The sequence below is a fragment of the Raphanus sativus genome, unplaced genomic scaffold, assembly GCF_000801105.2.
Source record: "Raphanus sativus cultivar WK10039 unplaced genomic scaffold, ASM80110v3 Scaffold0072, whole genome shotgun sequence".
NCBI lineage: Eukaryota > Viridiplantae > Streptophyta > Magnoliopsida > Brassicales > Brassicaceae > Raphanus > Raphanus sativus.
In genome coordinates this window covers 44401-59923 of record NW_026615395.1, presented here as the reverse complement: position 1 = coordinate 59923, position 15523 = coordinate 44401, and the positions used below count along the sequence as shown (strand labels likewise).

Below are 15523 nucleotides of genomic sequence, written 5' to 3'. Positions count from 1 at the left end.
GTATGGGCCACATGGCTCTATCTTTGCATGAATTGTAGGGAGCTAGGAAATTGATATTTGCTTTGTGTTTTTCTGTGCAATGTTTACTCCAGGCGCGCCATAAAAATATTAACATCACATGTACAAAAACACTAATGTCTAAAATCTCCGTAACAATAAGTCTTTTTAAAAAATATATATTTGTAATAAAAAATTACTAACACCACAGTGGATATTAGAAAATAAAGTTAAAAGCTTATTTATGCACTCATGTGGTTATTAGTCTAAATAAAATTAGTATGTTTGTTGTACAAATCGATCTGAAGGACTCTCAAACAGTTATATATATGTGTGTTTTATGAACACTTTGTTTTGCTTCTTATAGTTGTTACACCATCAAATCCTCATCCTCGAGTTTTATTACTATCTCCTTTTTTATCAAATAATTTTATTTCAATCAATAAATAATATTTTATGAGTGACAGGTACAGAGTATACTGCAGATAATGGCATTGCAAAGGAATAAAAATACGAAATATCTTGCAATTAAAAATATATATTCTTTCCAAAATCATTTGTGAGAAGTTTAAGCTGAAAAATAATTGTAAAAAAGGAAAGAAATCTTATCAAAATGGAAAGTATGAGAAATGAGAAAAAGAACTGTGACCGCAGAAAGTGGCGAATCAGCAATGACGTCACACTTGAAACCATCGTAGCTCTATAAAAGCAAGCAGTCGAATCCTCCAAGAAAGTAACCAACAACACCTCGAACTAAGAAGTGAATCTTAGAGAAGTAAACGATGAGTACCGGAGGAAATGGTGGAGCGACGGCTACGAACAAGCAGGTCATACTAAGAGACTACGTGAGTGGTTTCCCTAAGGAGTCTGATTTTGAGATCACTACCACCACCGTAGAACTTAGTCTTCCGGAGGGGTCTAACTCGGTTCTGGTGAAGAATCTCTACCTGTCCTGCGATCCTTACATGAGGAGTCGTATGGGGAAGCCCTCTGCTCTCGCTCTTGCTCAAGGTTTCACTCCCGGAAAGGTACGACGTACAACCTACTTATATTTCAAACTAGTTGACTATAATACATGTGTTATAGTCTCTCTCTCTATCCCGTGTTGATTGCACCATTGTGTGTTTGGTGTAGCCGATCTTAGGGTTTGGAGTGTCTAGAGTGATAGAGTCTGGTCATCCAGACTATAAACAAGGCGACTTACTTTGGGGAATCGTTGGATGGGAGGAGTATAGTGTTATTACTCCTGAAATTCATTTCAAGATCCATGACACCCATGTTCCATTATCCTACTACACTGGACTTCTCGGTATGTTCTATCTCGGCCTTGCTCTTGTTTTTGTTGTAAGGAATCATTTGATAGTGTCCCAAGAGTGAGTCTTGGGTTCAGGCAGAGATCATGAAGTTGAACGTTGTACCCATGTGTAAGTAGTATAGTATGTCTGGATATATATACTCTCCTTCATGGCTTTTCTCTCTTCCTCATAGGCATGCCCGGTATGACTGCATATGCTGGATTTTATGAAGTATGTTCCCCTAAGAAAGGAGAGACCGTCTATGTATCGGCTGCATCTGGTGCAGTTGGACAGCTTGTGGGACAGTTTGCTAAAATGATGGGTTGTTATGTTGTTGGGAGTGCTGGAAGTAAAGAAAAGGTGACACATTACTGATCATCATTTCTAGTTGTTAAGTTTTATGGTTTCCAAATTAAAACCAATTAGCGTGGTCCAAGTTCCTTATAATTATTTAGCCATTTAAGTTTTCGATTTGTGATATTTTATCCAACACTAGTTTTATTTCTTTGTGTCTTGGTGTTCTTTCAAGAGATTGACTTGCCTTTTGCTTATTTTTGTGATGATTAGGTTGATCTCCTCAAAAACAAGTTTGGGTTTGATGATGCATTTAACTACAAGGAAGAACAAGACCTTAGTGCTGCCCTGAAAAGGTTCAATAACCCACTTATGTGATGTCTATATATCTTATATGAACTGCTCTTTTACTAACGCATGAGAACTTCTCTTCTTCCTTTTTTGTCCCTAGGTGTTTTCCCAAAGGCATTGACATATACTTTGAGAACGTAGGAGGCAAAATGCTTGACGCGGTGCTCTCAAACATGAACATTCACGGGCGTATCGCTGTATGTGGAATGATCTCACAGTACAACCTTGAGGATCAAGAAGGTGTACACAATCTAACCAGCATAATCTACAAGAGAATCCGCATTCAAGGCTTTGTAGTCTTTGATTTCTTCGACAAATACTCAAAGTTTCTGGAGTTTGTGATTCCGTGTATCAAAGAAGAGAAGATAGCTTACGTGGAAGATGTAGCTGAAGGACTCGAGAAAGCTCCTGAAGCTCTTGTTGGACTGTTCTACGGTAAGAACGTTGGGAAGCAAGTTGTTGTGGTTGCTCGTGAGTGAAAGCAAGATTTAGTCAATGTTGTGTGTTTGGGATAACTAAGAATATTTATCCATATACAAAGACAGCTTCTCTCTTCTTCTCCTTTATTGTTTCTGTAAGACAAAAATTACATTAAAAAGAGTAATTGAATTGGTTTGGTATGGTTTTGAACATTATCACCTTCCAGAATCCTATTTACCACATTACTTGCATCGCACTTAAATAGCGCAGGAAATTATGCTTATGCAACTAGTTTCGACTTCATTGGTTTTACATTTAGATTGCTTCTCTATAACTCTTTGCATTCAAGCACAAGTTTGGATTCGATTTTGCATTCAACTACGAGGAAGAAAACGATCTTAATGATACCTTAAAGTGGTAAGTAAAGATCTCTTCTTCTATATTCACACTCAATTGAAAGACTAAACCCCACCGTTAAACAAACAAAGATTCTCTCATCGCCTACAAACAAATACGTATTCAAGGTTGCCATTGATTACTTGCACAATTACTCTGAATTGGAGTTTGTGCTTCAGTATATATGTCGAAGATGTTGCTGATGGGCTCGAGAGCGCTCCTGATGCGCTCACTGGACTATTTCCGCGGGAAGAAATTGGGAACACATCTCGTGGCGGTTTCTCGTGATCTTGAGTGAGAGAAATCAAAAAGCTGTGGCCTGTATTCTGCTGCAAGTGACGATGGAGTTGTTCTTAAAATAAACAAATTACAAAACCGTTTAAGTAGTTGTGTTGCTAGTGTAAACATTGGTGGGTTCATCATATTTACTTTCGTCGGTACTATGTAAGAAACAGTTTGAAACATTTTATCTAAAGAAGTATTTCGTCGAACAACTTAAATGCGTTTCAGTTTGAAACATGTATGGTCGCGTATCTTATTACAGCGTAGTTCTAAAACAAGCGAGAGTCTTTTGTCTATAGATAAAATGCGTTTGCCTACAACAACAAATTTAAAAACACAAACCCAAACATCTGAAGAGTTGAATCGCATTCTCTTTTTCACTTCTTGTCGAATTCCCAAACGACTCCACCATCTTCTTTGACCTTTTTGTTGATCCAAGCTTCTATAAGCATACCAGCACCGATCCCACCAAGTATGAAGCTTCCGTAGAAGGCAAGAGTCGATGGCCATGGCTTTCTCGGCAGGAAGTAAGCTTCGTACTTCTCTTCGAGTCCCCTCGGCATCTGTTTTCTCGCTCTCGCCACCATTTTTACACCACCACCACTTGGCTTCGTCTGCTTCTTCTGATTCTGATTCTCACTCGTCCCCCACTCCTCTCCTTTCCATGGATCCTTCGCCCCTTCACTTGCCATCTTCGAGCGCCCCAACGAAAAATCTCAATTTGATCGAGATGGTGATTGGTGGGTGAAGCACGTCGCTGCTTCTTCCAAAATGTTATACTAACCTAATTTAGGCCCAATCAAAGGTCCTTAAGGCCCAGTAAAGCCCAGTTAGTATAGTTTCTGCGCACGTGCAATTGGTAATAGACAGCACGTGGTGAGGATAGAAATAAATCTCACTCGCTCAACTTGCACGTTGAAGTCACGCAGACAAGATCCATTTAAAATGAAATAAACGCGCGTGGATTCCTTGAAGAAAAGATGAAGGAGGCGTAGACTTCAGAGTTCAGACACAACCCACTTGGACACAACTGTAACTTCAACATCTTTATCGATCACGAGCAGACACACACACACTCTGTTCAAGAACATCTGATTCGAATCCATTTACTTTGTGAGTTTATTTAGATCAGTCTCTTCAGATCAGAGTTGTTTTCTTGCTAAAAATATCAATTTTATATTAGCCTGCGAGGATTATCGATTGCAGATTTAGGAGTAAACTAGCAATGGACTCAGAGCTGATACTTCACGAAGGAGGATGCCACTGTGGGAAGATCAAATGGAGAGTAAAAGCATCGAGAAGAGTGGTGGCATGGAGCTGCAACTGCACAGACTGTTCAATGAGAGGCAACGTTCATTTCATCGTTCCTTCAAGCGACTTTGAGCTTCTCGGTGATTCCAAAGATTTCATCACCACTTACACTTTCGGGACTCACACGGCCAAGCACACCTTCTGCAAGGTCTGTGGGATCACATCGTTTTATACCCCCAGGTCTAACCCCGATGGAGTTGCAGTCACTGTTAAGTGTGTTAAGCCAGGGACACTGGACCACGTAGAGGTTAGAAGCTATGATGGTCAGAACTGGGAAAAGTCGCATAAAGAGACCGGTATTGCTTCGTTCTCCAAAGACTCGAGCTAAAGAAGCTTAAAGCATGAGCGAGAAACAATTTGGAAAATCAATGTTTTTTTCTTTGCTTAATGCTGTTCAAATCTGTAACCAGCAGATAACTATGTTTATCATATCAATGTGACTTGTTTGTGATACTTGTTTATGTTACTGGGCTGCTAAACTAGAGCATAGAATTATACAAAAATAGTAAGCAATGGTGACATTGTATAGGATAGGCTTTTAAAGTGTACACATATATCTAGAGGACTTGCAAGACTGAAAATGTGAAGTGGAGTGATGGGTCTTAAGACAAGAAAGGACTCAGAGAACTGGAGGTGGTAGAGTTAGGTCTCCAGCAATCGAATCTGCAAACACTCCTGGATCCTTTCACCACCCGTTGTGATCATCTCCCTCTCGTCTTAACATTCACAGTGTATATTAACTTAGAGCATCCGCATTAGCGGTTTTAAAGCGGGTCATGGGCTCGAGTTCTAAGGGCCGAGTGAATAAAAGAAAATGAAAAATGGGTTTATTTGCGTGAACCGGGCCTTACGGATGAACCCGTAAGAAGGGAGTTCAAGCCACGCGTCGATCACTGATTGGCTTCTCCTTTCCGCGTAGACGACGAAGAAAGCAGGGTTTCCGCGTTACTCGACTCATTTCTCTTTTCTCTCTAAAATCTAGGGTTTGTTCTCTCGGGGGCGATATTTGGTGCGACGGCGATTCCCGAAGGTTCTCTCCATCCAATCGACGACGGAGTGTCATCTACACGATCTCAGGTGAGTATGTACTAGATTAACGGTTTGTAGAGTCCATGTTCGGGTCGAAAGCGGTTATTCGATTTGAAATCGATTTGGGCGTTTCGAGTTTTAGAGTTCAATGTTGTCATGGGGTTTCGATAATCGTCATGGGGGTTGTATTAACCCAGTTAGGGTTCGTTAATCGGGGATTCGATGTTGATTTGGGGATTTAGGGTTACGGTTCCAAATTGATTTGGGGATTTTAGGTTAGGGTTGTTAATCGATTGTGTGGGTTTCGTTTGATGGTTTAAAATCGTCGATGAGTGGTTTATTGATTTGTTTTCATTTGATTGTTAACTTTAATGAGTTTGCTAATGATTTCTGTTTGTGTTTCTGCTACAGATGGATCCCGCAGCAGAGAGAAGAGACGGAAAGAGGAACATTGAGTACAACAACTCATTAGGCTATGTGGCGGATTCAGAGTATGGTATTCCAAAAAGGTGTTACTGCGGTGGGAGAATGATTGCAGAGGTTCAGAGGAAGGAGGAGCACGACACTCTTCCTGGGAAGCGGTTCTTCACCTGCGTCAACTACGAGGTAAGAAAGAAACATAGTTTAGTGTTTGTGTTATGAATTTGTTTCTGTTTTTAATTTCAGTACATGGTTTTACCAAGGCTGATGGGCTCCACTACCGTCAGCCTTGGGTGATTGGTGTACAGGAGGAGATCGAAAGGCTGACTAGCCGGCTGGAGGAGGCTGAGAAGGTTATCAAGGAGGTGCCCATCCTCAATGACCAGATCGTGTCTCTAGAGGTTAGTGATCATTCATTGAATTGTAATGGTTATTATTTGTTGCTCTTTCATTAGTTATTAGTTAAATTAAAAGAGAGTATTAACCTATTTACATTGTTCTTTCCATGTCCAGGAACAGGTTAAAAGCCTCTCTGGTCTGCTCGATGTTCTCACTGTGAAGGTGCATGACCTGGAGATGGTGTGCTTCGATTAAAAAGCAAAGGTACCGTCTTATCTCATTGGTCGCCTTTTTGTGATGCTTTTGTGATGCTGTGATCTGGTTGTGTTTATTTTTTTTTATTAATATGTTAACGTTAACTGAGCTACTTGTAGTTCAGTTAAAATTAAACTAGAAGAACAACTTCATACTAGAAGTTGTTGTGTTTACTAAACTAGAAGCTAAAACTAGAACTTGTAAAAATTACCATAAATTCTTTGTGTTTGTTGGTTGGTTGCTGTGATTAAGACCGATTGTACTGAGCTTTAAATAATTGTCTCTACTGATTTGATAGGTGTAGTTAAATGAAGTTGTTGTGTGATCAATGTTTGGTAGTTAGAGTTAAATGTTGTTGCAAATTGTAGTTTAAAAACATAACTAATGCACTTGTAAAACACACACATTCCAAACCGAAACAAAAATGGAACCTTTTCCCCAAAACCCCCAAGCCTCTCCCGTTAACCAAAGACGCAAGTGGTCAACCAAAGAATCTATCCGAAATGGTCAACATTTATCCAATCCATCCCACTACCTCAAGGTCTTAAAGCTGAGCTTTTTGCTGAAAAACAAGAATCCGCCAGAAAAGATGTCGAACGTGCTTTCGGAGTTTTGCAATCGAGGTTTGCAATAGTTAAAAATCCTGCTCTACTATGGGACAAGGAAAAGATTGGAAAGATTATGAGAACTTGTGTCATACTACACAATATGATAGTAGAGAACGAACGAAACACATATATTCTGTCTGATACATCTGAGTTCGAGTCGGGAGAGTCAAGCAGGAGTTCACAGGTGGAAATCTCGCAACCTACGGACTCCCCTTCCAACTTTGTTAGTAGGCATGGCATTCAAGCTCAAATTCGGGATCAACAGAAACATGATCGTTTGAAAGCCGATTTAGTTGAAAATATATGGCAAAAATATGGTGATCTACATGAATAATCTTTTTATGTTTTTGAATTTCCATTGTATTAAATAAAAAAAAATTTACAAATTTAAAAAAAAAAATTAATATTATTTTATTCTTATGAACCCCATTTTTGGGTTCACTAATGGAAGAACAAAATTAATACGGGTTCGTCACTGTTCACGGACCCACCAAAAAACAATAAAAAAATCCCTATGAACCCCCCCTTGGGGTTCACTAATGGGCATGCTCTTAGTGCAGCGAGGACGGATCTCGTAGGTACAAGAATAGATTGAGTGATGCCAAAAAAAAAAAAAAGAATAGATTGAGAAGATAAAATACAAATCTTTTGTCACATAACAACTCTCTTCTTTATAAACCCAACACATAAATCCAGAGAGATCCTCAAACAACGATTACTTTACATACGAAACTGTCTCGTGTCATCATCAATTAAACACCAAATACACAAACACAGTTCTGTTAAAACCATCTCAGAATCGAATGAGATCATCATCTTTAGACGACTTCTTCGAGTCATGTCCGCCATCTGTCGAGGAACCGCCGCTCTTCTTGCCAAATATCATCTCATCAAGATCATCCATCATGTCATCCCCACTCCCACCACCTCCATGGATCGAAGAAGCTCGTGTACTCGACGATTTTCTGACCAGAGATTCTTCTTTTCCATGAAGCGGAGAGTCATCAGGCTCTTCAGAGACAGGAATCATGGCTGGCTCAGGCGCGGTTAGCGGTGCAGAGGGTTTGTTCATCTCCTCGTACTTGGACATAGTTTTCACAAGCTCGTCGTTCACATTCAAGGATTCAAACAGAAGAGCTTCGTCTTCACCTGCTGTTTCGATGATTCTTTGGACAGTGGTTTGGGACTGGCGACACTGCTGTACAAGTGTCGTTGTTAAGTCATCCTGCATATAAGAGTGATTGAGCAATTTGGTCAATGAGCAACTAGATTAAACATATATAGCTGATGCCTACTAATTGGGATTTACCTGTAAAGCATCGTGCTGAGGAGAAGAGGAGAGAACCGTGGAAAGAAGTTCAATGCTGTTTCTTGCTATATCGAAAGCTTCCTTTGTCTGCTCAGCGGTAAAGCTTCTTACAGGAGGAGCATTATACTGAACATGCTCAGGCTCACGCGCATGCTGAGGAAGTTCAGTGCTCACTTCTGGTGCTGGAGCTGACCGAGCTGGGGTGAAGATAGGTGCCAAGCTCTCGTTGTCTCGTCCAGGGAAGCGGATACCTCTCGCTTTTAAGCTCTATAACACAGAAACAATAAGACATGATCTTACTAGATTCTGACATCAAAGCCACATTAGTATGTAAACCAGGTCACAGTTACCTTGTAAGTTTCTTCGAAAACAGGTAAGTAACGAAGCTCACTGGTCGATTCACCCCAAGCTTCAATCAGCATCAAAGCCTTGTTACGATTATTCACAACTGTCTGCGGATCATCAATCACCCTAACCATCTCATCAAGGACTCTCTCCGCCGCCACCTCAGAGAAAGCCTTCTCGCAGTTCTTAACACACGTCTCGAGCAAAACAAGGGCGAGGTACTGAACCCTCGGCTGCTGCTTACTCATCATGATCCTCTTCTTTATCCCACGGATCAAATCGACGCTGTTGATCGTCTCTTGGTTGATCATGTCGCATATCTCCAGGTTCATGTCCCAGTCAGGCTCCTCTAGATTCTCCGAGGTAGCGTCCTCGACTATTTTGTCGGTCGGGTTGGGGCCTTGGAAAAGCTCCTTCATTTTGATGCTCATGGAGCTAACGCCGGCGGTGATTTTGTTGCTCACTTCTGAGCCTCCGATCTTGAGGCGCTCGCCGAAGGCGGTCACTTTGTCCATGAGATTGTCACTCATCTTTGCTTGATAAACAAACCTGTAAAAATGGAACACATCAGCTTACTCATCAAGAAAATGGAACTGTACCATACAGAACAAGATAGCAAAAAAAAGCTGAAACATCAACTTATACATGCTGTCAATAAGACTAAACAGTACTAACAAGCAAGGAAACAGACATGAAGCTATCCTCAAATTATCTTGATCTATCAGAACAAAACAAGGATGAAATCATCAAAAGGTACTGACTTTTTTTTTTTTGAAATAAAAGGTATTGACTTTGACGACTACATAACTGTGTTTTACCCACGAGTCTAGAATCAATTAGGGTTTGCTGGGAAATAACTAACTTCGATGCAAAATCGATAGTCCAAACAAAAAAAAAAAATCAAAATCCTCACTGACCATGAAAACCCCCAATTAAGGAAACCCTAGAACTAGAACGATCAGAGAAGAAAACAGTAAACAAAAAAACAGCGAAATTGAAAGTAGAAAGCACACGAGTTTATACCTTGCCTACGGATCCGAAGCTAGAGGAATGAGAAAGGTGGAAATGATCGATTCTGGCAACAAGAAGGAGACTAGAGAGGAGACAAAGTCAATATGCAGTTGACGCCGGGCTAATTCAGAAGAAGAAGAGGAGAGAACGCGTCTTTCTCTTTAAGTGTGTTTGGTCACGGGAATAACTTTATGTCCTCCTCCTTTTATCTTTATTTTCTTCCTCCTCCTTTACGTTAACATTATTGCCCAAAAATATACTGTATTTTTTTGTTAAATAGATATAGTTCAATTAATGCTAACAAAATTTGAAAATTTAATTCCAAAAATATGGTTTATAATTTGGTAGATTAATGAAAAATCTTACAAAATTATTATTAGACTTACATTTCATGATTTAAAAGGACGCAAATCCAAATAAATTAATGTGAAAAACAGAAAAAATAAATACATATACTTATTTTGATAATAATAAAGATAAAGATGTTCAAAAAATACCTGTACTTATTATGGTTTAATATAGGTCGAAATATGGAAAAAAAAAATTCGTCTTCAAAGCCGTTCTCTCTCCCTCTTTTTTTTCCTGAAACCAAAATATATAAAGATGAAGGAAAAAAAGGGGGCGTTCCGAGAATTGAACTCGGGACCTCTCGCACCCTAAGCGAGAATCATACCACTAGACCAAACGCCCTTTTTGTTAGAGGAAATCGGCAGCTCATTTCTTAGTGATAAGCTTCTTTGACTCTCTTCTAACTTGAACCACATTTCGCGCCCTTATCGTTGGAGCTGCACTTGGGTTCTGCTTCTGCATTGGCACTCGTCGTTCCAAACCTCCTCCTCCTCCTCCTCCTCCTCCTCCTCCTTCTGTGGCAGTTAATGGAGATACTAGCAACAACTTGATTTCAAAGGATCCTCTTGTGATCGAGAAACTCGCTGATACTCTCGATGATTTCAAAATGGTAACATCCTTGCCTCTCTCTCTCTCTGTTCCCTCTTTGCTGTAATCGAAACAAAAGATTCTGAATTGATTTTATGTGCGTTTTGTCTGTCCTTTAAGGTTTTGGTAGTGAGGAATGATCTTAAGATGAGGAAAGGGAAGATTGCAGCACAATGCAGGTGACACTTATACTCTTTAAAAACTAATTCTCTCTTTAATTCATCCTTGGTCTCTGCTTGTTCTGATTCTCTTGTAGTCATGCAACATTAGGTTTATACAAGAAGATGGTTCGTCGAGCGCCTAAAGCATTGAACTGGTATCGTTCCTACTTATCAAAATCCATTTGTTACTTTAAAATATAGTTTTTGATTGACAGTATTGGTTTGATATTGCAGCTGGGAGGAATGTGCACAGCCAAAAAGTTGTTGTGAAGATAGAGAGTGAGGACGAGATGCTAGAATTGCAAGTGATTTTTACTATAACAAAGTCAATCGTTATAGATTGTGACTTGTAAAGTTGGTTGATATTTATCTTGGACTGGTTCATAGAGCTTGTCTTCACTTATATTACTGTATTGACTCTGTTTCACGAAACTGACAGGAAAGAGCTAAATCCCTTAAGCTGCCTACACATATATCACCATCGATGCTGGAAGAACACAGATTGCCCCAAGTGAGTTTCATAGTTCTCATCCCCCTCTCAACATTCTAATCCCTTGGTGCTTGCTATTCAACTAATTGGGAGAAGCCTCCTATGGAATCATTTTTTTCTGCTAAAATGTGGATTCTAATATACTTCTATTTTTTTTTTTTCAGATTCAAGGACAGTTATGGCTATATTCTTGGTGAGTTGTTATTTTCTGATCCAAGTCATGCTACTTTGATGAGTTTGAGAGCTGCAAATTGCTATTACCTTAGATAACTAAATGTACTAGTCTGGTCCCTTGGTGCTTGTCCTTCACCCTGATTTGATTTTATAGCTCACAAGAATCCATTCCATCGTATGAAAATGTAAGCTCAAAAAATTGGTTTTGTGTGGTATCCAAATCTACCATCTGCAACGTTCTATGGGGGCAATAGAGATCTTGCTAGCATAATTTGTTTATAGGATTTTATCAGCTTTTCTGGGTACAACATTCGAAGACTTAAAAGGGTTGATACTGCTGCAGGACCAGTTCAGGTTGTTGATGTAAGTAACAGGTGGACTAAAGCTTCTGTAGCAGCTTCAAGTTTCTATGTGACATCTCTTCAATCGGTTCTTTCAGATCAGATGGATCAAGCACAAGGGAGAGAGACATGACCTACATTCTTGATGATGATGAAAAAGTGAGAAATTTGAATGTTTACTCATTCTTGACGACGATGATGAAAAAATCCAATTTTATTTCATTCTCCCCCAACTTTTCATAGACGTTTCTCTCCGGGATCAGATTGATTAACCAATGGTGATATCAATGCTTTCCAGGTTTTGTATTAGAGATAGCAAAAGGTTCTAATTGCATTCCAGGAGCTAGTATTTTGCTTCATTCGAAAACTAAACAATTGTAACATCTTGTTTTACTGTATTTTCAGGAGATAAACAGAGCTTTATTCTGTATTTTCTTACAAAATTTGATTTAAGTTAATACAATCTACATGAGAGATCATTTGTAACCACAATCCTTGTCAAATTCCCTTAACAAGGGATCGTTCTTGAATCTGAACCTCTGCATTACGTTACGGCGACGCTTTAATAACCTCTGCATGACGTTGGAAACTCGCTCACGCAATCAGAAAACAACGAAAGGGAGTAACTTCATGCATGTAAAGACTTGCCTCGCAAACCATATCAACGCATTTTCACTCAAGAGTCGCGACTTTATTGGCTTAATGTCACACATGTTCCCATGTCAGAAAAAACACTCTTCTTTTTCTGAGGCACACAACAACAACAGTATACAGATTCACTTCCGCAGCAAAAATAGGACCATCAATACTCCATGCATTTATAATGATGATTAACACAAACAAACAAATTGAATCTCACACTTCTCCAGTGAACTGAGGTCGAGACTCGAGGAATTACACAACGGCTGCTGATGGAGCCTTCCCCAATGTGTTCCACAATATATAATCCCCAGAAGTCACCTGTTATACGCACACATTATGCAGTTAAACACATACATAATTTATCATTTCTCAAGGTCTTTTACTTACCTGAGCTGAATACTCGACTGGTGACTTTGTGGTTGGATAGATATTGACCTAGCAAAACAAAGGGAGGCGATGAACAAAAAGAGAGAACCAACCCTTTGTAAAATCTGAGCTAGCAGTCTTAACAATGTAAAGCTAATCACCTAAAAAGCTTACCGATTTCGTGTCGATGGACATTCGAGATACAGATGCCCCCACAATCTTGAACGAGACCTATATACCATTAAACAGATTTTTGAAAAACAACCAAGACAAGAAGGTTCCAAAAGGAAGAAAGAAAAGGCATATACACATACCTTAGCGTAGTCATAGGCTTGCCAGCAGAAAGGTTGCTCCATCTCAACCGCTGGGAGATCCTTGTTCATCTTCTGCACCAAAACATCCTCCACGTTCACCACATTCTCTGTGCCCTCACCGTCACTCTCGTCATCATCATCTCCCTCTCCGCTTATCCTACTCTTCAACGGACTAAAACTTAATTGTCCCGGGGAAAGTTGCCTCGAGGCTTTTTCCAGAAAGACCACGCCCACTTCCCACAACCCTCCACTCAACAGAGTGTTCTGTGGTCACAACAGTCCCAGCTGAAGGAGTCCCATCAAACGCCACAATCCTTCTCCGCGGAAAGGGCATAGTAATAGTGCAAAACTCCATCGAGAGAGGACTCTTGTAGCCTTCCATGAGACCCACCTTGAAGAGGAACGCACCTTCGTCCTCTGAGACCATAGATAGCTGATAAAACCCTTTCACCGGTGGTCCAAGCCCACAACCCGCCTGGTACCTCATGAGAACAAAGTTACCCAACGGAGGTTGGAAAACAATGTTCTGCTTGTCAATCCCATGTGCTGGGACTTGCGCGCACGGGTGGAAAGATATAGACTCGATGCGGGCTTTACTCAGACCCGCTAGAGGAAGGACACGTCAGGCAGCCCTTCTAGCTCTGCACGGCAGTTTATCTGTCCTGCCACAGATACACTGTCGGGAATCTCGTCGCGGTCGTACATTGCAGCGTTAATGGTCTCATGGATTGTGAATAACAGCCTTTGCTTCCCTTTGTACAAGTACGGCTTCCAAGCTGGTTGCTTAAGGTCTTGGTGAGGAGGCTCAGCAGAGGAAAAACCATTTGCTTTCATAGCAAAGATATTAGAAATGCTGAGGTCTAATGGTGTACCTGCAAAATTGATTTAAAAGTTGTCAATAGATGGTCTAGTAGAAGACAGAGGGATGGATTCTCTAGTACGAACCAAAGGGCATAGCACTAGCGATGAAATTTCTAAGTAGATCTTTGTCAAGTTGCCCTGCTTTAGGAGCATCTGATGCCGCAGCTCCGGTTGTAAAGGAACCAGAGGAGGAGGAAGAAGATGCAACGGGTGCAGCAGCTACAGGTCTTGGCCTCGAAGACATACCAATACTTCCAGTTAGTGAATCAAACAATCCTCCAACTGATGGCGAAGCTGTGACAACAACCTCAGGCTCAGCCGTATCACCAGAGATGATGTCACCAAACGAATGTGCCACCATGAAAGCCCTACAAAAACACGACACACAACTGAAACTCTTTGTCTAGAGAAAAAAGGAGATGTGTAGTTAAAAGTGTAACCAACCCAGTGATGGAAGACATGTTGAGCAAGAGAGATGATAAACTCAGATCTTCACCAACAGCTGATCCACAATCAGATCTATTACATAACTTCACAAAGTCTCTCATCTCCTTTGGGTCAACCAAAGGCAAGACGAGGATGTGATATAGAGCTTTTGTGTGAAGCACAACAGGCCAGAGAATATTCGTCTCCTCATTTTCGTTAGGTTCATTATCCTCCTCAGATAATAAGGAAAGGCTGATGATGTGACGAGTGATGGGATCGTCGAGCCATGAGTCCGATCCTTTTGTTGATTGAGCGACACGTAAGCCGTATCCACGGCTCGAGCCTTCTCGTCTCTTTCTACGAGCGAAAGCTACAGCGAGTTGTTGATCGGTGGGAAGTTTAGGAGGATCTGAGCCGCCGGTGTTTTCGTTTTCCGTCTTGAAGGCGGAGCGCCACCGCTTCTCCACCACCGGAAACCTCCTGGTTTTGTTTTAAGGATCAGAGATGTTGGAAGAATGAAAATTGAGCGATTAATATGAAATTAAAAAAAAAACCTGGAGAATACAACAGTGTCGTGATTGTTGATGATCCAGAGAGCTCTAATGCTGCAGCCAGAGGGCATGGTTTTGAAGTGAAGAACGTTTCTGGGTGTGTGGATTTTTGGTGGAGGAGATGAAGAAGACGAAGAAGACGGAAATTCAATTCAATTCGGTTTGGTTTGGTTTATTCAAATAGACTGAACCGGCTTTAACAACATCGATTGTGGGCTGGGTTCAAAAGAGATGGGCCTTTATCTGGCCCAATAACTTTAAAAAGAAAGCAAAATCAAATTGCTTCAAGTCCATTCCTTTTACTTGCTGCGAAAGTATGTTGTTGACCGATCGTCTTTATGTATAGAATAGATTTGTAAGAATCTCATTGATTTCTGGTCGGGTGGGCTGTCTACAGTTCATGTACAGAAAAAAAAATATACTTTCAACATAAATCTTCAATGTCTTCTTCACACTTCCGAGAAACGATAGTAAACCCTAGTTCTGAGTTCAAGAAGGCCTAATTATCCGTCAGTTGACAGTGAATTTCTTGCTCTGTACGTAACGAGTCATTTACCAAAGGTCGACTTGTTAGTGTCGGAACTAAATATGGCTGTGTA

The 15523-nt window shown here is 40.5% G+C and overlaps 5 protein-coding genes, 1 long non-coding RNA gene, 1 other non-coding gene and 1 pseudogene across 8 annotated transcripts; 4 read left to right on the top strand and 4 right to left on the bottom strand.

Moving 5' to 3' along the window:
- The first annotated feature begins 749 nt into the window (after positions 1 to 749).
- LOC108835140 (NADP-dependent alkenal double bond reductase P2) lies at positions 750 to 2417 on the top strand. Its single transcript, XM_056995895.1, is given in 5 exon segments — positions 750 to 1025; positions 1060 to 1306; positions 1486 to 1652; positions 1860 to 1942; positions 2038 to 2417. Coding segments are annotated over 5 exon segments (1122 nt in total). The 5' UTR covers positions 750 to 779; the 3' UTR covers position 2417.
- An 817-nt stretch (positions 2418 to 3234) lies between these two features.
- On the bottom strand, positions 3235 to 3791 carry LOC108835141 (uncharacterized). The gene has a single exon (XM_018608429.2). It carries the CDS (start codon positions 3725 to 3727, stop codon positions 3413 to 3415), a length of 315 nt encoding a protein of 104 aa, XP_018463931.1. The 5' UTR covers positions 3728 to 3791; the 3' UTR covers positions 3235 to 3412.
- A 225-nt stretch (positions 3792 to 4016) lies between these two features.
- LOC108846184 (uncharacterized) lies at positions 4017 to 4799 on the top strand. 2 transcript variants are annotated; one of them, XM_056995894.1, is made up of 2 exons: positions 4017 to 4148; positions 4242 to 4799. In XM_056995894.1, the coding sequence occupies exon 2, from the start codon at positions 4261 to 4263 to the stop codon at positions 4672 to 4674; it is 414 nt and encodes a 137-aa protein (XP_056851874.1). In that variant the 5' UTR covers positions 4017 to 4148; positions 4242 to 4260; the 3' UTR covers positions 4675 to 4799. The 2 variants fall into 2 exon arrangements, with proteins under 2 accessions (XP_056851874.1, XP_018474911.1); XM_018619409.2 differs by having other exon boundaries at positions 4045 to 4148; positions 4219 to 4799.
- Positions 4800 to 5276: 477 nt separating this feature from the next.
- LOC130500989 (uncharacterized) lies at positions 5277 to 6400 on the top strand. Its single transcript, XR_008939447.1, has 3 exons — positions 5277 to 5423; positions 5787 to 6196; positions 6309 to 6400. It is a non-coding gene; the product is annotated as an uncharacterized LOC130500989 (long non-coding RNA).
- A 1251-nt stretch (positions 6401 to 7651) lies between these two features.
- On the bottom strand, positions 7652 to 9844 carry LOC108843899 (TOM1-like protein 1). The gene is made up of 4 exons (XM_018617051.2): positions 9675 to 9844; positions 8657 to 9200; positions 8307 to 8573; positions 7652 to 8222 (listed from the first exon to the last, which is right to left on the bottom strand). Exons 2-4 carry the CDS (start codon positions 9179 to 9181, stop codon positions 7791 to 7793), a joined length of 1224 nt encoding a protein of 407 aa, XP_018472553.1. The 5' UTR covers positions 9182 to 9200; positions 9675 to 9844; the 3' UTR covers positions 7652 to 7790.
- A 436-nt stretch (positions 9845 to 10280) lies between these two features.
- Positions 10281 to 10352, bottom strand: TRNAP-AGG (transfer RNA proline (anticodon AGG)). Its single transcript has one exon. It is a non-coding gene; the product is annotated as a tRNA-Pro (tRNA).
- Positions 10353 to 10425: 73 nt separating this feature from the next.
- On the top strand, positions 10426 to 11817 carry LOC108845597 (uncharacterized; annotated as a pseudogene).
- An 806-nt stretch (positions 11818 to 12623) lies between these two features.
- On the bottom strand, positions 12624 to 15078 carry LOC130500988 (AP-5 complex subunit mu-like). Its single transcript, XM_056995896.1, is given in 9 exon segments — positions 12624 to 12724; positions 12794 to 12841; positions 12947 to 13003; positions 13087 to 13263; positions 13265 to 13701; positions 13704 to 13958; positions 14032 to 14315; positions 14392 to 14853; positions 14928 to 15078. Coding segments are annotated over 9 exon segments (1854 nt in total). The 5' UTR covers positions 14996 to 15078; the 3' UTR covers positions 12624 to 12658.
- Positions 15079 to 15523: the final 445 nt, after the last annotated feature.

Bases quoted from the DNA above. Each gene is read 5' to 3' on its own strand.
- LOC108835141 (XM_018608429.2), bottom strand. From the start codon at position 3,727: ATGGCAAGTGAAGGGGCGAAGGATCCATGGAAAGGAGAGGAGTGGGGG.
- LOC108846184 (XM_056995894.1), top strand. From the start codon at position 4,261: ATGGACTCAGAGCTGATACTTCACGAAGGAGGATGCCACTGTGGGAAG.
- LOC108843899 (XM_018617051.2), bottom strand. From the start codon at position 9,181: ATGAGTGACAATCTCATGGACAAAGTGACCGCCTTCGGCGAGCGCCTC. The intron at 8,574-8,656 runs GTAACTGTGACC...TCTGTGTTATAG, and splicing joins TTTTCGAAGAAACTTACAAG to AGCTTAAAAGCGAGAGGTAT. The intron at 8,223-8,306 runs GTAAATCCCAAT...TCTTATATGCAG, and splicing joins CTCAGCACGATGCTTTACAG to GATGACTTAACAACGACACT.